The sequence below is a fragment of the Anomaloglossus baeobatrachus genome, chromosome 3, assembly GCF_048569485.1.
Source record: "Anomaloglossus baeobatrachus isolate aAnoBae1 chromosome 3, aAnoBae1.hap1, whole genome shotgun sequence".
Classification (NCBI taxonomy): domain Eukaryota; kingdom Metazoa; phylum Chordata; class Amphibia; order Anura; family Aromobatidae; genus Anomaloglossus; species Anomaloglossus baeobatrachus.
Window position 1 is genome coordinate 215894174 of NC_134355.1, and position 25435 is coordinate 215919608.

At 45.7% G+C, this 25435-nt stretch overlaps 1 protein-coding gene across 7 annotated transcripts in view; it reads left to right on the plus strand.

The window, feature by feature from the left end:
• The window catches only part of AFDN (afadin, adherens junction formation factor), a 1370646-nt gene that overhangs the window by 1056982 nt on the left and 288229 nt on the right, over positions 1-25435 (plus strand). For all 7 annotated transcript variants that reach the window (XM_075339717.1, XM_075339721.1, XM_075339720.1 and 4 more), the window contains exon 27: positions 24448-24539. In XM_075339717.1, coding sequence (XP_075195832.1) covers positions 24448-24539 — 92 coding nt within the window. The remainder of the gene's footprint in view (positions 1-24447; positions 24540-25435) is intronic.

Below are 25435 nucleotides of genomic sequence, written 5' to 3' on the forward strand. Positions count from 1 at the left end.
TTTAATGAAAGAAGAAGCCACAATAGTCACAGAAATCATTTGAATCTGACAAAAGTAATAATAAATAAAATATCTATGAAAATCAGACATTGCTTTTCAATCATGCTTCCACAGAATTAAAAAAAATAAAATAAATAAAACTCATGAAAAAGGCCTGAACAGAAATGATGGTACCCCTGAAAATAATGTGACAAAAGGGACATGTTGTGTCCACTAATTAGCATCACAGGTATCTACAATCTTGTAATCAGTTGGTGGGCCTGTATATAGGGCTACAGATACTTACTGTGCTGTTTGGTTGACATGGTGTATACCACACTAAACATGGACCAGAGGGTGCGAAGGAAAGAGTTGCGTCAGGAGATTAGAAAGAAAATGATAAATAAGCATGTTAAAGGTAACCATCTCCAATCAGCTTGATGTTCTTATGACTACAGTTGCACATATTATTCAGAAATTTAAGATCCATGGGACTGTAACCAACCTCCCTGGATGTGGCCGCAGGAGGAAAATTGATAACAAATCAAAGAGACAGATAATATGAATGCTAACAAAAGAGCCCAAAAACATTTTAAAAGAGATTAAAGGTGAACTTCAAGCTCAAGATACATCAGTGTCAGATCGCACCATCTGTCATTGTTTGAGCCAAAGTGGACTTCATGGGAGAGGACCAAGGAGGACGCCATTGTTGAAAAAAAATCATAACAAAAGCCAGACTGGAAATTGCCAACTACATGTTGACAAGCCACAAAGCTTCTGGTAGAATGTCCTATGGACAGATGAGACAAAAATGAAAGTTTTTCGCAAGGCACATCAGCTCAATGTTTACAGATGGAAAATGAAGCATATCAAGAAAAGAACACTGTCCCTACTGTGAGACACGGAGGAGGCTCTGGTTTGTTCTAGGGCTGCTTTTCTACATCTGGCACAGGGTGTCTTGAATCTGCAGGGTACAATGAAATCTCAAGACTATCAAGAGATTCTAGAGAGAAATGTGCTGCCCAGTGTAAGAAAGGTTGGTCTCAGTTTCAGGTCATGAGTCTTGCAACAGGATAATGACCCAAAACACAGCTAAAAACACCTAACAATGGCTAAGAGGAAAACATTGGACTATTCTGAAGTAGCCTTCTATGAGCCCTGGAAAAGACAACCTTCAAACACAAGACAACTGGAGCATTTTGCTCCTTAGGAGTGGGCCAAAATATGTCGAGAGATGCAGAAGTCTCATTGACAGTTACAGGAATCGTTTGATTGCAGTGATTGCCTCAAAAGGTTACATAGTTACTAAGGTTGAAAAAAGTCCATCTAGTTCAACCTTCCTCCACCAGTTCTACACCTGGTCACCAAGTCATTTATAACCAACAATGTTTTGTGTACTGAGGAAATCATCCAGCCCTTTTTTAAAAGCTGTTATAGTATCTGCCATTACTACCTCTTGTGGTAGGGCATTCCACAGTCTGACCGCTCTAGCTGTAAAGAACCCTTTCCGATTTAGCTGTCGGAATCGCTTTTCTTCCACTCGCAATGAGTGCCCCCTGGTCCTTAGTATTGTCTTTGGAAGAAATAAGTCATGTGCCAGTCCTTTATATTGACCACACATGTATTTATACATATAAATGAGATCTCCTCTGAGACGTCTTTTTTCTAAGCTAAACATATCTAACTTTCAACCTGTCATCATATGGGAGGCCCTCCATTCCTTGTAGTAGTCTAGTTGCCTGCCTTTGAACTGACTCTAACTTCTGAATGTCCTTTTTAAAATGTGGAGCCCAAAACTGGATCCCATATTCCAGATGTGGCCTTACAAGTGATTTATAGAGGGGTAACAATACGTTGGGATCACTGGATCTAATCTCTCTTTTTATACACCCTAGAATCTTGTTTGCTTTTGCAGCTGCTGCTTGACATTGAGTGCTGCTGCTCAGCTTATTTGTAATGAGAATACCCAAGTCCTTCTCCTGATCTGTAGTCCCAAGTTTACTTCCATTTAATGTATACGCAGTTATAGGATTACTACGTCGTAGGTGCATTACTTTACATTTATCAACATTAAATCTCATTTGCCAAGTATCTGCCCATTCTGACATCTTATCCAGATCGCTTTGTAATATTGTACTATCAAGGTCAGTTTTTAATATCCTACATAGTTTGGTGTCATCAGCAAAGACTGACACTTTACTATCAATCCCATCTACAAGGTCATTAATAAAGAGATTAAAAATAATTGGTCCTAGCACAGATCCCTGCGGCACCCCACTGCTGACTATAGCCCATTTAGAGGATATACCATTTATGACTACTCTTTGTTTTTTATCTTTTAGCCAATTCCTTACCCAGTTGCATATAGTTTCCCCTAGTCCTTGCTTCTGGAGCTTTAGTATAAGGCTTTTATGTGGTACAGTATCAAATGCCTTTGCAAAGTCCAAATAAATCACATCAGCTGCATTACCAATATCCAGGTTTGCACTTAACCCCTCATAGAACCCCAACAGGTTGGTTAGACACTACTTATCTTTCATGAATCCATGCTGTCAGTTATTATATTATTTTCTGCAACATATTTTTGCATGTAATCCCTTAAAATGCCCTCAAAAACTTTGCATACTACTGATTTCAGGCTTACTGGACGGTAGTTGCCTGGATCTACCCTCTTACCTTTCTTAAATATCGGTACCACATCAGCAATCCTCCAATCCTGAGGCACTAACCCTGCTACAAGAGAGTCTAAAAAGATGAGATACTGCGGTCTGTCAATTACGGAGCTCAATTCCCTCAATATTCGTGAATGAATGCCATCTGGCCCTGGGGATTTGTCAATGTTTAATTTTCTTAGACGTAGGCGTACAACAAGTTACGGGTAGCATAATTTCTGTCCAGGCCTATTTCATGAGTTTATTTTTTAAAAATTCTATGGAAGCAGAAAAGCAATGTTTAGCTTTCATTTGTTAATTTTCATAGTTATTTCTGTGACCATTGTGGGTTTTTCTTTCATTAAAGGAAAGGTGTCAAAAAAAAAAAAAATCAATAACTAAAAAAAAATATAAAGTTTTAATGTTATGTTTAAATAAAATTATTTGTTTTTAATTGAGAAAAATATAAAAAAAAATGAAGTTTTATGTATTCCACTCTAAAACACTAGGGAGAACAGCTGCTGAAGAATTCCGACTGTAGAAGTACTGTAGAACTAGCTCACATTACAACTGCAGTAAAAGTGGAGAACAAGGAGTGATTACGCATAAACAAATAGATTTTTATTAATCCAATTTCTTTAAAAGACAAAAATAAGTGATTTGTGACAGTGAACAAACAAAAAATATTTTAGACTGAATGACATATATGAATTGAAAATATTGATCTATATAGATATATGAAAGATTATATTACATCATGGGTATATATTATAAACTGCAATGGTTATCTAAAATGATAGATTTTATCAACAGTCATCATATAGAGATTATATAGAAGTGAACTAGTTATTGCCTAGCACTGCAGCACTGTGAAATAGCTGAACTACGTACGTTTAATTAAGCTGTTAATGGCTATATGCTTTAAGGCTGCTTTACACGCAGCGATGTTGCTCATGAAAGCACCCACCCTGTCGTTTGTGCGTCACGGGCAAATCGCTGCACAATATCGCTAGGACGTGTAACACATACTTACTTTCCTAGCGACGTCTCTGTGGCTGGCGAACAACCTCTTTTGGTTTGTGCGCCGTCACAGCAACATCACACAGCGGCCCGCCAATAGAAGCGAAGGGGCGGAGACCAGCCGCATTACCGAGACGCCCACCTCGTTGCCAGAGGACGCAGGAACGCTGCTGTTCGTCGTTCCTGGGGTGTCACAGACAGCGATGTGTGCTGCCTTAGGAACGACGAACAACCTGCGTCCAGCACCAGCAACGATTTTTTTAAAATGAACGACGTGTCACCGATCAACGATTAGGTGAGTATTTTTGATTGCTTTGTAACATCATTTTATTTTCTTTTAGTTGGCCATTAAAGGTATCACAAGATTATAATTTTGTTCCTCTCACTGAGAACATTTAATAATTTTTCAACTGGCTAAAACGGTACCAAAACCTTTTCACTTGTAACTAAAAATGGAGGATACCAGAATGTACTGCACAACTATGGAACTAAAAGATCTTCTAGCTTTGTAACATCACTTTATTTTACTTTAATTAACCATTAAAAAGGTATCACAAGTTTATAATTTTGTTCCTCTCACTGAGAACATTCAATAATTTTTGATCGTTAACACTCGCTCATAGGTGTCACACGCAATGATGTTGCAAACAACGCCAGATGTGCGTCACGAATTCCGTAACCTCGACGACATATCGTTAGAATTATTGTTGCGTGTAAAGCCCCTTTAATGAGGTTACCTGCCCATCGCCCACAGTTAGATAACCAAGTACATGGTTCAGAGCTATTCTATGTTAAAAAAAAAAGCTTAGTTACCTAGTGGCAGAGCTCTTATCTCGCTATTAGATCGTGAGAAGTATACAAGGCACTACCAAGATGATTTGAAGAAATATTTATTCATGTGCATAACAAAAACATTTTCGGTCCTATGTGGACCTTCCTCAGTAGCACTATACAGAAATAAATAAATACAAAAATAAATACAAAATAAATGGTGTACAACAAACAGGAAAAAGACCATACAAACAGTGGTAATAAATGACATACATGTGTCAATTATGTATTATTCACAATATTCAAAATTCATATTGGGTCAAAACAATGGATCAAAAATACAAAGACTGAATATAAAACACACACACTAATATATATATATATATATATATATATATATATATATACATACATACATACATACATATATACACACACACACACACACACACATAAAAGAGGCAGGAGGGGAGGATAGAGGAAAAAAAAAGGGGAGAAAAAAAATGATGAGGGAAAGGAGAAGATAAATGTCAAAAGAAAAGAGTGGAGAAATGAGTGAAAAAAAGGAAGCAAAGAGGGATTCTGTTAGTGTCATGTATTTGAATGAGAAAGAAGTTCAGCATACACACTTAGGACTGAGACTATGTGCCCATGCTGCGGAAAATGCGCGGATTTTGCCGCGGATTTTTCGCGGAAAATTTGCGGATTTTCCAGAAATCTGCAGCACAGCTACTCCCCAGCCATTTGTATGGCATTTGGGAAATGCTGTGCCCACGCTGCGGATTTTTCCACAGCGAAAATCGTGCGGATTTTCGTGCGGAAAAATCTGCAGCATGTCAATTATTGTTGCGGATTTCTCCGCAGGGTCCCATATACTTACCTGCCTTGATAGAGACCCGAGCCACTTCTCCGTCCGGTGCACAGCAGCGCGGTGGGTCCAGCCAGGTACAGGAAGGAAGAGGTGGGCGGGGCCTGCATGAGCTCCGGTCATGTGACAGCCGGAGCTAGTTCAGGCCCGCCCACCTCCAGCACAGTGAACCAGACGCTGCCTGACAGTGACCCGGCCGACGGAAAGCGAGGTGCTGCATGATGGAGGTAAGTATGAGCACCCCGATCACTGCAGCACTTGTTCTGCATTGAGCATGCAGTGCTGAAGCCATGGTACTGTATCCTCAATGCAGAAAGCCCGCACCATATCCGCACGACATTCCACTGTGCATCCGCAGCATTGAAACAGAGAAAGTTCTGTTGCGGATTTCTGGGAGCACCTGCGGAATGTCTTGCGGATATATCCGCAGGACAATGTCCCCGTGGGCAAATAGCCTAAAGGGTTAATAGAAAGGGAAGGAAAGAGTTAAGAAGGTCGTGTGAGCAGTATGGGATGATGTTATAATAAGGGATTAACAGAATGAGGTGAGTATGATATGGATGTGAGTGTTGGAGATATCGTGGTGTATGTAAAAAATGATGCAGTAATCTATGTGTTATAATGAATGTAGGTGAGTGGCAGGTGTGGATATGACTGTTGAGAACGTAAGATGTAATATGTGGCTATAAAATGCAATGCCCTGTGTTCATGGAGAACTGGGAGGATATGAGAAGCAAGGATGTAAGAGAGAGACATGACAAAAAGTCTCAGGAATGTCAGTGAGAAGCAGAGAGAGAGGAAGGGAGAAGGTGGAGTGGGTGAGCAGATAAGGAGCTCAGGGGAAGAGACAAATAATGCAGACATGAATACAAGAGGTGAGGACGCCAGTGAACTTACCATATGAGAGGGAAACCGCTGTGTAGGCTGTCAGACGCGGAATCGGGGCTGCCATGACAGTGGCTAGAGGGGCTGGATTAAATAGGAGTGTTAATTAATTGGGGCGGTGCCTTGGAGCAGCGTGGAGTCACGTGTGCACAATGAGGGCAGTGTTTAACCCTCAGTGTGGCTGATGTAGCCAAGTGCTAGGGACAAGTATCAGACTGCGCATGTTTTGGGCAGGGAATAGTGAATATGGAGCAGACAGGCACTGGGCGTGCGTGGAGAACTCCATGCTGGTGGATAAACAAAGCAAAGTAGTAGATCCGTGATTTAGAGGATGCGCAGACATAAACAGGTGCCTGGGATGGTACTAGCATAAGGCTCTCCGTGCTTGGTACAAGATAGCTGATATTCAAGAGACGGTGATGATGGTAGGAGAACAATAAGAGAACAGTGAAGACCACAGGATGGAATCAATATTTTTTTCTAGAAAAAAGAGAAATGAGTTAGAGGATGATCATATCTTGTCATGACATAAACATAATAAATCTGGTACAAAAAGTCATTTATATGCATAAAGATTCACAGGCCTGGAGTTCATACTCCCGATTAAGTCCTCTGGGAGCTAAAGTACTGAGCTCATGAATCCAGTAAGCCTCTCTTTTTGAGAAGTTTGATCATATCGCCACTTCTCAAAAAAGGAGAGGCCTTAATCCAACCCCTCTGGCCACTGTCATGGCAGCCCCCATACAGCGGTGGATTCCGCGTCTGACAGCCCACACAGTGGTTTCCCTCTCATATGGTAAGTTCACTGGCGTCCTCACCTCCTGTAATCATGTCTGCATTATTTGTCTCTTCCCCTGAGCTCCTTATCTGCTCACCCACTCCACCTTCCCCCTCCCTCTCTCTCTGCTTCTCACTGACATTCCTGAGACTTTTTTTCATGTCTCTCTCTTACATCCCAGTTCTCCATGAACACAGGCCATTGCATTTTGTAGCCACATATTACATCTTACGTTCTCAACAGCCATATCCACACCTGCCACTCACCTACATTCATTATAACACATAGATTACTGCATCATTTTTTACATACACCACGATATCTCCAACACTCACATCCTTATCATACTCACCTCATTCTGTAAATCCCTTATTATAACATCATCCCATACTGCTCACACGACGTTCTTAACTCTTTCCTTCCCTTTCTATTAACCCTTTAGTCCTAAGTGTATATGCTGAACTTCTTTTTCATTCAAATACATGACACTAACAGAATCCCTCTTTGCTTCCTTTTTTTCACTCATTTCTCCACTCTTTTCTTTTGACACTTATCTTCCCCTTTCCCTCATCATTTTTTCTCCCCTTTTTTTCTCCTCTATCCTCCTCTCCTGCCTCTTTTATGTATATGTATATATATATATATGTGTGTGTGTGTGTGTGTGTGTGTGTGTGTGTGTGTGTGTGTGTGTGTGTGTATGTATATATATATATATATATATATATATATATATATATATATATACATATATATATATATATATATATATATATATATATATATATATATATATATATATATATATATAATGTATATATGTGTATGTTTTATATTCAGTCTTTGTATTTTTGATCCATTTTTTTGACCCAATATGAATTTTGAATATTGTGAATAATACATAATTGACACATGTATGTCATTTATTGCTACTGTTTGTATGGTATTTTTTCCTGTTTGTTGTACACCATTTATTTTGTATTTATTTTTGTATTTATTTATTTCTGTATAGTGCTACTGAGGAAGGTCCACAAAGGACCGAAAATGTTTTTGTTACGCACATGAATAAATATTTCTTCAAATCATCTTGGGAGTGCCTTGTATACTTCTCACTGTTTGGCTTTGGAACCTGAAGTGCACCCCAATATCTCCTAGACGCATATATAGGAAGTGCCATTCTCTTCTTGCGCTATTAGATCGTGACTATTATACTAGCCCTCTGTTATTGAAATAGATATATCATGCCTGTGCAAATAATGCAATTAGCAGCAACTTGGTACAAAGGAAACATGACCAGATACTTGGAACACAATGGCAGAACTTTTATATGAAAAGATAGATCGTGACTATTGCACTAGCCCTCTGCTGTAAAAATAATTATATTCCTGTGCAAATAGTGCAAAAGCAGCTTCTTAGCATATAAAGTGCATATACAGTGCATCAAAGTAAGTGCAAATTCAGTTCAATGTAGCAGCAGTTCATTGAAGTAAAATCATAATAGATCCAAACTCCTGGCAGTAGCTGAAAGTCAGAGAGCCATCTTAATAATTACCCATGGTGTTTTGTTGGTATGATTATGTCATTCAGTCAGATCCCCTATGCACATTTCTCTGTTTTTGCTTCATCAGGGGGCTGTTGTAATCAGTTTCTTTCCCCCTTATATACGTGAACACTCACCCTAATCCTCCAGTGACCGTGCATTATCGGCGCATGCGCACTGCCGTCCAGCACCACTCCAGACTCACCACTCGTCACTGAAGCAGGCACATGCGCAGTGGCCGGATCCAGACAGTGGCACAACCCAGAGCAGCAGCAGAGACCAGCGTGCATCGCACGGTCATCTATGATATGCTAGGGCCCGTACCTCAGCATGATATTATAATATATATCCTCACCTCATTCTGTATGCCCATAAATAAATGCTTGTAGGGCAGGTAGGCTTGGACAAACATGGGTAATAATGAGTCATATTCAACTACAGTAAAATATATCATGTACATATTAATCCCATTATACATCAATAGATATTAAGTTCCTATTAAAGACGTCAATCTCATCACTGATGAGGTATGGGTTAGTGTTTTGGAATACATACCGAAATTATCAATGAGTGAACTAGCAAGATTATCCCACCTCTACGTGGTGCATAGGGCATATAGATCCCCGCTAATTATGTGTAAAATGGGATTGAGGAGTAACTCCGACTGTCCTAAATGTAATGGAGAAGGTGCAGGCATTTTCCACATGATGTGGATGTGCCCCAGGTTGGCACCCTTTTGGATAACTGTTCTTAATAGAATAGAAGGAGCTTATAAATGTAAACTTCCCAGACAACCCCTGGTATGTCTTCTAGGTTACGTGGAGGAAATTAGAGTAGACAACAATTTTAAAATAATGATAGACAGACTGCTGTATGCGGCAAGGAAAGTCATTGCCAAACACTGGATGCAGGGGGACCCACCAACTAGAGGGGAATTTGTTGCATATGTTAATCATATTGTTCGAATGGAGAGAAGCATATATGGGAAAAGGAAACAACTTGCACTTTTTGATAGATTGTGGAATCCGTGGTTGCAATATGGATACATTTTAGAGTTGGGAGATGTTGGACTATGGGCAGAGATACCGTATTTTTCGCTTTATAAGACGCACCAGATTATATGACGCACCCCCAAATTTGGTGAAGGAATAGAGAATTTTTTTTAATAAATGGGGTCCGTCTTATAATGCCAGTGTCCGTCTAACAAATCATATAGGGTATATGTCCCTCATAGCCCCCCCATCCTAAAATTAGCCCCCTTAATCTGGATATGGCCACCTTATATTGAATATAGCCCCCTTGTGCTGGCACACGCCCCCTGTGGCTGCCACACACTGCCCCCCTGTGGCTGCCACATACTGCCCCCCTGTGGCTGCCACACACTAGGCCCCTGTGACTGCCACACACGGCTTCCCTGTGGCTGCCACACACGGCCCCCCTGTGGCTGCCACACACGGCCCCCCCTGTGGCTGCCACACATCACCCTGTGTTAGATATCGCCCCCAGGCTGCTGCTTTTAGTAAAATAAACTCTTTCCTTACCTTCTCCATCACTGTGCTCCCTCGTGTCCCCCTCCTTAGGGTTGAGCTCCAGCCTCCTGCCTGCATTTCCTGGTTCACGGTCCCGGTCATGTGATCGGCACAGCAGAGTGAAATCTCTGCGTGCCTGATCACAGCACCAGGAGGGAGACCGGGGAGACACGCTGGAGTGGGTAAGTAAAGAGTTTTTTATTTTACTATGGGCAGCTGCATGGGGGCCATAGCTAACACAGGGGTGCATGTGCGATCAAAGGGGTGCAGGCAGATATAATATGCGCCGCTCCCCCAGCCCATCGCCGCAGTGCGGTTTCAGCACCACAGTGATGGACAGCGGCTGTGCATATTATATGAGCGGGAGCAGGAGATCAAAGGTTCCCTCCCGCAGCTTTACCAGCCTCCACCAGCCCCCCCAGCACTGCTCCAGAGCAGCCCCCACCTCCCCTGGACCGTGCAGTATATAATCCGTATATTCGGTTTTTAAGACGCACCCCCTACTTTCCCCCAAAATTTGGGGGAACAAAAGTGCGTCTTATAAAGCGAAAAATATGGTAGTTAGTTCTATACATTCCAATATATGCTATTGAAGGGTTAAAATGTAAGATCTTTGATATTGATATGGGTAATATGTACGCGGAGGGGGAGGGGTTGTAGGGGAGGGAAAGTTTGTAGTTCTGCTCATTATTGCTGAAAATATAACACATGTTTTGTATACTTGGTGAAAAATAAAAATGTATCTGATTAAAAAAAAAGACGTCAATCTCTTCTCAAGAAAATTGATTTTGAAAAAGCTCCATCAGAAGAAATATGTTGATGGTCAGACAGATGCAGAGGACGCCTTGGAAGACGAAGCATTGAGAAACCTCAATGATCTCCTGGATGAACAGGAAAGAATGCCACAAGGTAACTTTCCTAAGCATTTATATCGTAGGTCAACTACATTCCCTCCCTTGTCAACATGCCCGACAGTGGAGATCTTTACTGAAATGGTCATTAATGACCTCAAAGGGATCTCCACTCAACGTAAAACAGATAATCTTATGAGGGCAGAACGCAGGGCACTTGTTGAACTGCAGTCATTTGATGATATTGTAATTAAACCAGCATTCAAGGGAGGGAATGTAGTTCTATGGCTTAAGGATATGTATGAGAGAGAAACGTATAAACAACTACCTGATAAAACAACATACATTAAGTTGCCTAGGGATCCTAAGGTAGCCTTTGCTGCAGAATTGGATACAATATTATGATTACTTCACGCAAGGTGTCATTCCTAAAAAGATCTATGATGGCTTGGCAGTCAAATTTCCTAAAACACCCACCATATACGTCACCCCAAAAATTCATAAGAATGCATCTGAACCACCCGGTAGACCGATAGTGTGAGGATAAGAGGGCCTCAGTGACCCAGTTTGTAATTGTATTGATTTTTATTTGAAACCCTTGGTGGAGGCTCTCCCATCTTATGTAAGAGACACCAGTGATGTACTAACCCGTATTGATGGAATCCATCTTGAACCAGATATGTATCTTGTAACCGCAGACGTCGAGTCCTTATACACTTGTATCGATCATGTACAAGGTATGGAGGCGGGGTATGGAGGCGGTCCGCTTTTTCCTCAGGACAAGCAATTGAGATGGCCAAACCTGTGAGTTAGTCATAGAGCTGCTGGAGTTCATCCTCACACATAATTGTTTTGTCTTTAAAGAACAGTACTATTTACAGAAACAGGGTACTGCGATGGGGGCGGCCTGTGGACCTTCGTTTACAAACCTATTCCTAGAGTACAGGGAAAGGGGTTTGTGGGGGGACGAGGGTGCACAGGCTGCGGACCATATCCCGTTGTAGATAAGATATATAGACAATATACTCTTTATCTGGCAGGGAAGTGAGGATGACCTTCAGCAGTTCATGAGGCGACTAAACATCAACGATTATAATATTAAGCTCACATATGCATGCAGTTGGGAGGCGGTGGACTTCTGGACATTAAGATAGAAGTAGATACTGACCACCAATTGCAGACTGATGTGTTCACGAAGTCCACTGCAGTTAATTCCCTTCTGCATGCTAAATCTAACCAAACTATTTCTACCATCAAAGCCATCCCAATGGGGCAATTCCTGAGGGTAAAGCGGATCTGCTCCACCAGAGACAAATTCGAGAGTCAAGCAGATGACTTGAGGGGGAGATTCCAAGCACGTGGATACAGCAATAGATCCATAAAAAACGGATACAATAGAGCAAAAAAATCCAGGCGTGAATCTCTCCTTCAACCAACCAACAAGCCAGATAATATAGATTGTGGAGTTAGATTCATCACCACCTATAGCTCACAATCCGATATTATCAGAAATATTTAAAAAAAACACTGGCCTATCTTGCAAACTGAACCCACCTTTATAAAATACCTCTCTGACTACCCCATGATGACTTTCAAGAGGAGCAAAAATCTCAGATATCTACTGGTTAGCAGCTATTATACTCCGAAACCCAGTACACCATTTGGGAATTATGCACCTGTACGAGGGTGCTTCCCATGTGGTAAATGCTTATCATGCGCTAACATATGTAGGGCCAAAACCTTCAAGTCATCCGGGGGAGTCAGATAGTATGATATTCGCCAATATGTCACCTGTTCCACCACACAGGTGATATACCATGCGACATGTTGGTGTGACCTTATCTATGTAGGCTTGACCTCTCGAGAGTTGAGAATTAGAGTTAGGGAACATGTACGTGACATCCTTGCGGCCAAGTCACTTACAAATCTGGATGAGCTCAAAAGATTGCCCCGTCAGTTTAAACTCAAGCACCAAAGTGATCCTTGGACGTTGAGGGTTAGGGGCTTTGAGCACGTCCAGACTGGAATTTGCGGTGGTGACTGTGAGGCAAACCCTGGGATATGAAGATGAATTATGACTTCCAGTCATAATCGTTCTCATCACTCCCTGGCAGTGCCCCCTCCCTTCTTGTTCTCAGATGTCCAGCATCTGTGAAGGTGTCACATCCCAGCCATCTCCTGTGATATGGAGATTAGGTGATGTGGGAACAATGGACACAGGATGACTCCCTGCCGTGACCCTGTAGTAGGGGCTGCTATCTAATTAGCAAGGCTATGGAAGTATCCAGACAGAACGACTCCAGTAAAAAATGGTTCATATCTCGCAAGCCATATTTCCGATAAATATGGCAACCATAAAAATGGTGTCTCCGCATGCGGACGATGCTGGCACACCCTTTTTATGGGAGCAGGACCTGGGGAAATACCCCAGGCGTGATATCAGCCAATGGGGAACTAGTAGACAAGTCATGAGTCCTCTCGTTCTGTAGCTAAATTCATAGCTGTCACAATGAGAGCGTCGGCGTCCGCCTACGACGCTCCCAGGCCAAGTTATGGCCATATTCCATGTTGTGGATTTTGTCCATAACTCCAGCCAGGGGTGGAGCAGTGTTCCCTGTGAGGTCACGAAGGTAGGAGGGGACCTGGATTTGCCCAGGTTGATAACCCTACTTCGGCCATTTTCCAGTGTTCTTTCGCTGGGGGTCACGTGTAGGAAACATCTGTGGGAAGGATCCTAGAAACCTGGCCTACAGCGCCCCCCTGTGGCCAGACGCACAAGGTAACTGCTGGAACTGTGTATGCCTGTTTGTAACCCATGCTTTGCTTGTAACTGTACTCTGACATATGTATATTCTGTAGATCCCCTATTGTATATATTGTAGTTCTAGTGTGGCTTTAGGCCGATTAAATTATATAATTAATCTTGGGCTGTTCTGTTATCTCGATCTTGAATCCCACGTCTGTGTGTTCGGCTAATAGTTACCGTGAATCGGTTGGTGGCAGCGAGTTGTGCCAAGGATTATTGTGGGGAGGCCAGTGAGATTCGGGGAGGTTTTATATATTCCGCCCGCGGAGGTCGGGGGAATATATACCCTACTCTCACCGGGGACCCTTCAATAATCGGCATAAGTAGTATAGCGGCCTCCTTGCTTATTGTCGGGCAATTCCATAATTGGCCTGACTATAAGAGGGGCGCTAGAGAGCGCGTCACGTGCTCTGTCTGTCGGTCGGGAGGTATAAAGGAGGGGTGACCCCCCACTTGTTACCCCCCGATTGTGACGTACTGGTAGCCAGCGCGGGGGATTTCTGAGTGACCCCCCCGGTGGTTCGTGACATATTGGTGGCAAGCGGTGGGATCGAGATAATAGTGTGTGTGAGTGTGAGACCCATACTCCCAGACACTAAAGACTGCCTGCAGCAGCTGTGGCTGCTGGGGTCTTCAGACCAGACCAACACTAGAGTGTCAGAGTGCAGATACTGTAAGGTGTGTGGAGGCATCAGGTGTCAGTTCTGTGTCAGTGACCAAAGTCTGCAACAATGGCTGAGAGCACCAGGAGCAAAGCCAAAGGAATGGCCGATGCTCAGGCCAGAGACGATGAGGAGGTTGTCCACGAGCCCTCCAGGAGGTCGACGCCAGAAAACCGTTCTGCAGAGGACAGCGCCCAACCTGGCAATTATGGACAAGATGAGGAGCAGCTCACCCAAGGGTCCTCAACGAGCCAGATGCCAGCCCTCCGCTCTGCAATGGACAGTGAAGCACCAGGCTCCGCAGCGGGCCGCAGATCACCACGTGCCATTCCACCGAGCCTGGGAGGCTCGGATAGCCTTCTTCAAATGGCTATGGCCCTTCTCCAGGCTGGAGACCGGGATACCTACGAGATACTCATGGCCGAGCGTGAGCGACAGGCAGCGCGTGACGCTGAGGCTGCGGAGCGGCAAGCAGTGCGTGAGGCTGCGGAGCGGCAAGCAGCACGTGAAGAGCGCCAGGCAGAGCGTGACTACCAGCTGCAGCTAGCTCAGCTCCGGCCCTCATCAGCCACACGTGACCTTCAAGACACCAAACTTCCAAAGGTCCGTGTTGAGGACTTCCCAGTGCTGGAGAAGGATGGAGACTTGGACTCTTTCTTGACTGCTTTTGAACGGACTTGCCTGCAGCACCGTCTGGACAAGGACCAGTGGGCCAAATACCTGACCCCCCGTTTAAGGGGTAAGGCCCTGGATATCCTTGGGGACTTGCCTGCTGAGGCAGATCAGGGCTACGACACCATCAAGCGGGCCCTGATCCAACAGTACAACCTCACTCCAGAGTCCTACCGCAAGAAGTTCCGGAGCCTACAGAAGGGACCAAAGGACTCCTGGGCTGACCACCGGCGGGCACTTGCCCGAGCTGCCGACCACTGGACCCAAGGCCTGCAGCTTTCCACCGGACCGGAGATCCTGGACTTGTTCATCACGGAGCAACTCTTGTGGAACTGCCCTGAGGATCTCCGCCAGTTCATCCGAGACCAGAAGCCAAAGGGGTCCACGGCTACAGCTGCCCTGGCCGATGACTACACCAACAATCGGGCTCCTGAGGCCAGGAGAGCAGCCACCAGCAGCACCTGGAGAGGGGGTAAGACGAACTCTGCGACTGCCCCACCTGCCCCTAGCTGCAGGGGGTGTCCCCCTCAACTCCCCTCTCCAGGCCCGTGGCAGAACCAAGACGGTGCCACCAGTGCAACCTACCTGGACACTTCAAGGCCATGTGCCCTCAGCGTCCCAAGGCCCCGGCTCCGTCCCCGTCCCAAGGGCCGCCCAAGGTGTATTGTGTGGGTGGGGGTGGTGGTAGGTCCCTGGACAGCTTCCAACCTGTCACCGTCGGCCGGTCTGTGACCATGGGACTGCGAGACAGCGCCTCGGAGGTGACTCTGGTGCGGCCGGAGATGGTGTCCCCCCAAGACTTGATCCCTGGAAAAACCCTCGCTGTCTCCGGGATTGGAGGCATTGACCCGGCGCTGCCTGTTGCTGACATTTATGTGGACTGGGGCGCAGGGCGAGGGGTGAGGGAGGTGGGGGTAACTGATCGGATCCCCGCAAACGTGCTACTTGGGACAGATTTGGGGCAGATAACCTCCCAGTTTGGGCCCCAACCAAGGGCTGAACCTTCAGCCAGTACTGACAGGCCTCCGGACAATGTTAATGTGTTATCTATGAATGATGTAAGGGAGGAGGGAGTGAACTCTGATACTTCTGCTTGCATAGACACCATAGACACACACACAGCTGCAGCTGTGACAGGGGAGGGGGTCAGAGAAAGGTGTGACAATGCCTCTACAAGTAATCAGCCTGTGAGCTGGGATCTGTTGCCCTCTGCAGGGATAAGCAGAGAGCAGGGTGCTGCAGGGGGAGGACCAGTGTGTGGGGTGGGGGCTACCACAGCAAATGTGGGGTCCCCAGAGATTTCACAGCGGGGTTCTGTTGCTGCAGGAGAGGAACAGGCAGGTGAGATTGGGGCCGGTCCCGGAGCGGAAGTGCTCCCAGGTAAGATCTCGGTGCAGGGTTCCCCCACAACCGGGGTGTCAGGAAGCCAGGTAGGTCTGCCTGAACCGGCGACTTGGTCAGGAACGGAGGAGGAGCAGGCACGACCCACGGGCGCAGCGGCTGTGGCCGCTGTCACCCGCAGTGGGAGTGCTGGAAGCCAAGGGGCCTCCCGGAGGTCCGATAGCTCTTCCCCTCCTGACCAAGTGGCAGCCGAGTCAGGTGGAGGCCAGGACCCAGGTCCCGGGGTACTGACCGAAGATGTGACAGTCTCGTCGATTCTGGCCACATCTAGTCAGGGGTTTCAGGCAGCGTTAGAAGCTGACGACAGCCTGAAAGCTCTTAAGGAGCAGGCGGCACAGCCTCCCTCGGACTCGGACCCGGAGCGAGTGGTCTGGGACCAAGGACGGCTGTACCGGGCCACGGTCCAGCAGGGTTCACCGGAGGCGTGGCCCAGGGACCGACAGTTGGTGGTACCCTATCCGTTCCGGACGGAGTTGTTGCGGATCGCACATGAGATTCCGATGGCCGGACACCTAGGGATCGCTAAGACCAAGGCCAGGTTAAACCAGCATTTCTACTGGCCAAAAATGGGGGCCGATGTGGCTGCCTACTGCCGTTCGTGTGAAACCTGTCAGAGAGTGGGGAAGGCGGGGCCACACCCCAAAGCCCCACTGGTATCTCTGCCAATCATCGATGAGCCTTTCAGGAGGGTGGCTGTGGATCTGGTCGGCCCGCTGGCCATCCCCAGCAGCTCCGGGAAACGCTTCATACTGACGGTAGTGGACTATGCCACCCGGTACCCGGAAGCAGTGGCCTTGTCGTCCATTCGGGCTGACAAGGTGGCCACCGCATTGCTGGAGATTTTCTCCCGAGTGGGTTTTCCCCAGGAAATGCTCACTGACCGGGGGACCCAATTCATGTCCCAGCTGATGGAGGCCCTCTGTAAGCAAGTCCAGGTGCGACATCTGGTGGCCAGCCCGTACCATCCACAGACTAATGGCCTGTGCGAGCGGTTTAATGGCACCTTAAAGCAGATGCTTAAGATGTTGGTCGACTCCCATGGGCGTGACTGGGAGCGGTATCTCCCACACCTGTTATTTGCTTACCGGGAGGTTCCACAGGCCTCAACAGGATTCTCACCGTTTGAGCTCCTGTACGGGCGACGTGTGCGGGGCCCCCTGGCTCTGGTGAAAGAGGCTTGGGAAGGGGATTTGGCCACCCCTGGAGTGTCGGTTATCGAGTATGTCATGCGCTTCCGGGACAAACTGCAGGCCTTGACGCAACTGGTACACGACAATATGGCTCAAGCCCAGGCCGATCAGAAGCGTTGGTACGACCAGAACGCTTGTGAGAGGACCTACCAAGTGGGTCAAAAGGTGTGGGTACTGGTCCCCGTACCACAGGACAAGCTTCAGGCAGCCTGGGAAGGCCCATACCTCGTGTACCAGCAGCTCAACCCTGTGACGTACCTGGTCACCCTGGACCCTGCCCGTGGAAGGCGGAAGCCCTTCCATGTGAACATGATGAAGGCACATCATGAGCGGGAGGCATGTGCGCTCCCCGTGTGCAACTTGCCCGAGGAGGGAGAAGCGGAAACCCTCTTGGATATGCTAGCCCAGGTTAGGGCAGGCGGATCCATTGAGGATGTGGAGGTTGGCCACCAGCTCTTAGAAGACCAACGGTCCCAGCTGTGGGCCACCCTACACCCCTTCCGGGGGTTGTTTACCAACCAGCCCGGAAGGACTAACTTGGCTGTCCATCACGTGGACACTGGGGATCATCCCCCGATCCGGCGTTCAGCATATCGGGTCTCCCTGGAGGTGCAGCAACACATGCGCCAGGAGATTGACGAGATGCTGAAGCTGGGGGTGATCCAGGCATCCAACAGCGCTTGGGCCTCGCCTGTAGTCCTCGTCCCTAAGAAGGACAGAACCACTCGGTTCTGCGTGGACTACAGGGGGCTCAATGCTGTCACGGTCGCCGATGCGTACCCAATGCCACGCATCGATGACCTGCTCGATCAGTTGGCCGGGGCTCAGTACCTGACCATCATGGACCTGAGCCGGGGATATTGGCAGATCCCCCTGACTCGCAAGGCCAGGGAACGCTCTGCCTTTATTACCCCATTTGGACTGTACGAGTCCACGGTGATGCCATTCGGGATGAGGAATGCCCCTGCCACCTTCCAGCGGATGGTCAACACCCTGCTCAAGGGACTTGAAGGGTACGCGGCCGCGTACCTGGATGACATTGCCGTCTTCAGTCCCACCTGGGAGGACCACCTAGAGCATCTAGCACAGGTGCTCAGGCGGATCCACCGGGCAGGTTTGACCATCAAGCCGGGAAAGTGTCAGCTGGCCATGAGCGAGGTCCAGTACCTCGGTCACCGGGTAGGCGGGAGAACACTGAAGCCCGAGCCTGAGAAAGTGGAAGCCATCGCATCCTGGCCCACCCCCAGGACCAAGAAGCAGGTGATGTCCTTCTTGGGGACCGCTGGGTACTATAGGAGGTTTGTTCCATGCTATAGTAGCCTGGCAAAGCCCTTGACGGACCTCACCAAGAAGAAGCTGCCCTCTGCAGTCGATTGGACAATGGACTGCGAGACAGCCTTCCGGGCCCTAAAGGACGCCCTGTCCAGCCCGCCCGTGCTACAGGCAGCCGACTTCACGCGGCCGTTTGTAGTACAGACCGACGCCAGTGACTTCGGCCTCGGTGCGGTGCTCAGCCAGGTGGACTCTGCGAGCCAAGAGCACCCAGTCTTGTACCTGAGCAGGAAGCTGTTACCACGGGAAGTGGCCTATTCCACGATGGAAAAGGAGTGCCTGGCCATAGTGTGGGCCCTGCAGCGTCTGCAACCCTATCTATACGGGCGCCACTTCATCGTGGAGACGGACCACAATCCCCTCAGCTGGTTACACACTGTCTCTGGGACGAATGGGCGATTGTTGCGATGGAGCCTTGCGCTCCAGCAATACAACTTCACCATTCGCCACAAAAGGGGCCGGGACCACGGTAACGCAGACGGGCTGTCCCGACAAGGAGAGGTCGCGGACGGGCGCACGGGGGAACACCGGAGTGTGCTGCCCCCTAGCGCCCTCAAAAGGGGGGAGGTGTGAGGCAAACCCTGGGATATGAAGATGAATTATGACTTCCAGTCATAATCGCTCTCATCACTCCCTGGCAGTGCCCCCTCCCTTCTTGTTCTCAGATGTCCAGCATCTGTGAAGGTGTCACATCCCAGCCATCTCCTGTGATATGGAGATTAGGTGATGTGGGAACAATGGACACAGGATGACTCCCTGCCGTGACCCTGTAGTAGGGGCTGCTATCTAATTAGCAAGGCTATGGAAGTATCCAGACAGAACGACTCCAGTAAAAAATGGTTCATATCTCGCAAGCCATATTTCCGATAAATATGGCAACCATAAAAATGGTGTCTCCGCATGCGGACGATGCTGGCACACCCTTTTTATGGGAGCAGGACCTGGGGAAATACCCCAGGCGTGATATCAGCCAATGGGGAACTAGTAGACAAGTCATGAGTCCTCTCGTTCTGTAGCTAAATTCATAGCTGTCACAATGAGAGCGTCGGCGTCCGCCTACGACGCTCCCAGGCCAAGTTATGGCCATATTCCATGTTGTGGATTTTGTCCATAACTCCAGCCAGGGGTGGAGCAGTGTTCCCTGTGAGGTCACGAAGGTAGGAGGGGACCTGGATTTGCCCAGGTTGATAACCCTACTTCGGCCATTTTCCAGTGTTCTTTCGCTGGGGGTCACGTGTAGGAAACATCTGTGGGAAGGATCCTAGAAACCTGGCCTACAGCGCCCCCTGTGGCCAGACGCACAAGGTAACTGCTGGAACTGTGTATGCCTGTTTGTAACCCATGCTTTGCTTGTAACTGTACTCTGACATATGTATATTCTGTAGATCCCCTATTGTATATATTGTAGTTCTAGTGTGGCTTTAGGCCGATTAAATTATATAATTAATCTTGGGCTGTTCTGTTATCTCGATCTTGAATCCCACGTCTGTGTGTTCGGCTAATAGTTACCGTGAATCGGTTGGTGGCAGCGAGTTGTGCCAAGGATTATTGTGGGGAGGCCAGTGAGATTCGGGGAGGTTTTATATATTCCGCCCGCGGAGGTCGGGGGAATATATACCCTACTCTCACCGGGGACCCTTCAATAATCGGCATAAGTAGTATAGCGGCCTCCTTGCTTATTGTCGGGCAATTCCATAATTGGCCTGACTATAAGAGGGGCGCTAGAGAGCGCGTCACGTGCTCTGTCTGTCGGTCGGGAGGTATAAAGGAGGGATGACCCCCCCACTTGTTACCCCCCGATTGTGACGTACTGGTAGCCAGCGCGGGGGATTTCTGAGTGACCCCCCCGGTGGTTCGTGACAGTGACATTAAAAAACTTTTGCTGCAGCAGTAGTGCAAGTGGATTACCATGCTGGGAACAACAACGCCCCACGGACTAAATGAAGCTAATTCATTTGCATGCTTCCTATAGCATATGTACTGACGGGCTAATGTCACAGTATGACACAGTAGATATTCTGGTTCTTTTTGTACTCTGGCTCATTTGAGCCTTGTATAATATATATATATATAATATATAATACAGTCCCTGACAGAAGTTCTGTCGCTTATCCATGTTAGGTTATAAGCTTTTATTTACATATCTTTAAATTCATCCATTGGTTTCAGAAATTACTCTTTTGAAAGCTGAAACCCTCCCAAATTTGGTTTAGGTTATGAAAATAAAGTTGCCGCAAAGCTAAAATATTGATTATTTAATGAACACAGGTCAGATTTTGGCAAGACAAACGTTTTGTCGCCTTGTCATATAATGCACCCAATCCTAGTTTACATCCTCACCTGTGCTCACTAAATGATCGGTTAATTAGTGGGTGTGTATAAAAAGAAACCCAGCACCCCAGACCTTAAGTTGAACTGCAACGACCTCTGACAACATGCCAAAAATCCACCCTGCCACCAAAGCCTTGATTATCAAAAAGCTGAAGACCAGATCCACTGCAGAGGTGGCTGGCACCTTTAAAGTGTCTCAGCGTCAAGTACAAAGAATTAAAAAAAAGATTTGAAGAAACTGGAGATGTTTTTGACAAGCCCAGGTCCTGCAGACCCCGCAAGACAACTGCTCAGGAGGAACGTTTGTTGGTTAGAAAATCCAAAGCCAGCCCCTCTTCCACTGCAGCAGAGCTCCAAAAGGCCTGGTCACCTAATGTCCCTGTGTCAAATAAAACAGTTTGTAGGATTCTGTCTAGAAATGGCCTCCATGGTCAAATCAGTGCCCAGAAGCCAGCACTAAACAAAAGGCAATGAAAAAAAATGTGTGGCATTTGCCAAGTCCCACAGCCTGCTAAACAGATGGACGCTGGAAAAGTAGCAGAAGGTGGATTTCTCTGATGAATCTACTGTTGAATTACACCACAGCCACCGAAAATACTGCAGGAGACCTACTGGAATCCATATGGATAAAAAAAACAGTTAAGTTTGGTGGTGGAAAGATTATGGTCTGGGGTTACATTCAGTATGGGGGTGTTCAAAACATTTGGAAGGTGGAAGGCGCAATATCAATAGCCTAAAATATCAAGAAGTATTAGCTACCTCTTAAATTCCCAATCATAAAAGGGGTCAAATTCTGCAGCAGGATGGTTCTCCATCTCATACATCCATCTCTATAACAAAGTTCCTCCTGGCAAAGAAGATCAAGGTGCTCAAGGACTGGCCAGCCCAGTCACCAGACATGAACATCTTTGAGCATGTTTGGAGTAGGATGAAAGACAAAACCAAAGACTCTAGATGAACTCTCGGAGGCATGTAAGACTGCATTCTTTGCTATTCCTGATGACTTCATCAATAAATTGTATGAATCATTGTTAAACTGCATGGATGCAGTCCTTCAAGCTCATGGAAGTCACACAAAATATTAAATATGGCTCTAATAGCACCACAACTTCATTCACCAATGTTATGCAACATATCTTGTATTAGAAGTTAATTATTTGTTTGAATTTCACATTACTTTCTGTGGGCGACAAAACTTTTGTCTTGCCAAAATCTGTCCTTTCTGTGTTCATTAAATGATCAATATTTCAGCTTTACAGCAACTTTATTTTTGTAACCTAAACCAAATTTGGGAGGGTTTCAGCTTTCAAAAGAGTAATTTTATGAAACCAATGGATGAGTTTAAAGTCAGTTTATAAGCTTTTATTTATATAACATGGATAAGCGACAGAACTTCTGTCAGGGACTGTATTTGTTGACTATACTCCTTGCCTTCGCTTTGGTTTTAAATCAATTTTATATTTTGTTTTTAGTGGTGCACTTTTTTATTGCACTTCACGGTATATAACTCCCCATGAGAATGAACATCTCACCTGCTCAAGAATCGGATCAAATTCAATATTCAAGATATCCATAACCTTACGGACGTGCATCAGTGTTAAACTGGATGTGATCTATGATATTGTGTAATGGTGAATTTATATGTATGTAATTATTAGCATATCTCTTATAGGCACAGTTATGTGCATAGGAACTTAATATCTTTTGATGTATAATGGGGTTAATATGTACATGATGTATTTTACTTTGGTTGAATATGACTCATTATTACCCATGTTTGTCCAAGCCTACTGTGCCCTATAAGCATTTATTTATGGGCATACAGAATGAGGTGAGGATATATATTATAATATCATGCTGAGATATGGGCTAGCATATCATAGATGACCGTGCGGTGCGTGCGCGCTGGTCTCCGCTGTTGCTCTGGGTTGCGCTGCTGTCTATGGGAGCCGCACGTGCGCACTGGCTGAAGCAGTCTGGATTCGGCCACTGCGCATGCGCCTGCTTCAGTGACGAGTGGTGAGTCTGGAGCGGCACCGGACGGCAGTGCGCATGCGCCGGTAATGCACGGTCACTGGAGGATTAGGGTGAGTGTTCACGTATATAAGGGGGAAAGAAACGGATTACAACAGACACCTGATGAAGCAGGGACAGCGAAATGTGCATAGGGGATCTGACTGAATGACTTAATCATACCAAAAACACCATGGGTAATTATTAAGATGGCTCTCTGACTTTCAGCTACTGCCAGGCATTTGGGTCTATTATGACTTTACTTCAATGAACTGCTGCTACATTGGTCTGAATTTGCACTTACTTTGATGCACTGTATATGCAATTTATATGCTAAAGAGCTGCTTTTGCACTATTTGCACAGGAATATAATTATTTTAACAGCAGAGGGCTAGTGCAATAGTCACGATCTATCTTTTCATATAAAAGTTCTGCCATTGTGTTCTGGCAGGATCAGTAACGGTGCAATCACCGTTGCCTGGCGCCAGTACTCACCCCATCCATCTCGGCTGGTGACGGGGGAAAGTGCAGCATACTCTGTGAGCTGCACAAAGATGGCGTTGATCTACTCCCTCTGCTGTGATTTGTACAGCCCTGGGGGCGCGTCCATTTCACAGCAGTCGCCTTCTGTATGTTACAATATAGGGGTCGGAGTCCGACAACGGTCTTCTATGCCCAGGGGGCTGCGATAAAAGAAGTGAGTAACTGTTGTTACAAACACCAAATCCGTGATGGCAGCCCCCAGTGCTTCAGTAAAACTAGAATTAAATAAAAACTAAATAAACAGTGAATTTAATTTTGTATTAAAAATACTTGATTTCATAATCGCTATTCAAAAATAAAAAAATGCGAGACCTTACCTTTAAATGCGGGGTACCAACAATTTTGACCACATGTGTAGAATTGCTAATCACAAATGCTCATTCACTATTCCCATAGCCAGTTATCATCTTAGTAATTCACAGTTTTTACTATAGAGCTGAGGATACAAATAAATATCTGTCTTTCTAGCTTTATCTACGGATTGCTCTGCCATGAATGAAAAAAAAAAAAAGTTTAATTTGCAAATTGTATTTATTTTTAAGATCTATGCAATGAATGAATGAATGTGATTTTTCTTGGTGGGTCTATCCCTTTAATACTTGTTGTTTTCAAATATTTATTTTTAAAGATCAACCTCAAAGTCCAGCAGGAAAAAATATTTATGGCAGTACTGCACCAGTGAAAATCACATCAGTCTCTACTGGAAACTTGTGTGCAGAGGTTAGTTACTGTTTGTTATCTTTACTCAAAAAATATTACAGTTCCTTGTTCATGTTCTTTTATGTTTTCCACTTCTAATAATTTACATTCAGGAAAAAAAATGGCATTCTAAATGGAATTACCACTCAAAGACTTCTATTACAGTCTTGCTGGGGAGTGGTAAAGTGGAGCTGACTTTTTTTTTGTTAGGATTTACAAAGTTCTTACCCTTCATATTTTAAAACATATGAAAAATTAGATTTTTATTGCTGTCTTAAATGTAGTGGATTTTTTAACTCTGCACTCGTATACACACTCCTCAGCATTAAAATAGCAGCACCAACAGTGATAAGTTGTGGAATTATAAAAATCACAGGATCAATATGTTAACAATAAGCAAATGAGGAAAACAATGGGTTGGGGGAATGTCAGAGGCATATCAGTGTATACAGTATAGGTGCCATGCCCAGAAATCCCTCCACTTGCGCTCACTGGCAATTTCCATTGGAGTTGATGTTCTAGTACAAAGGACGTCCCAGATGTGCTTGATTGGAGACAAGTCTGGAGACCCTGCAGGCCATGGTAGCAGCACATTTTAGGCCATCTAGGCTGCTCACAGTAGCACGAGCAATATGTGACTTGCCATTATCTTATTAAGAAAACTGCTGCTTATTTGCTTTGGAGAAATTGTCTGAGAAAAGTCACTATAAGCTGAAAATGTATCTAGCATTTAATAGATTACTACTAGAAAGGGGCGTATCTGCAGATGTTTGAATTTGGCAGGTCCGGCTGGACTTCAAAAGCAAACAAAAAAAGACAAAAAACCCATGTAAGTTTATAGGGACTTGAACTGTGTGCTGTAAAATGGTGGTAGTAAGGGCTAGGGGGCTGCAAAAGGAAGCAAAGTGGGAATTAAA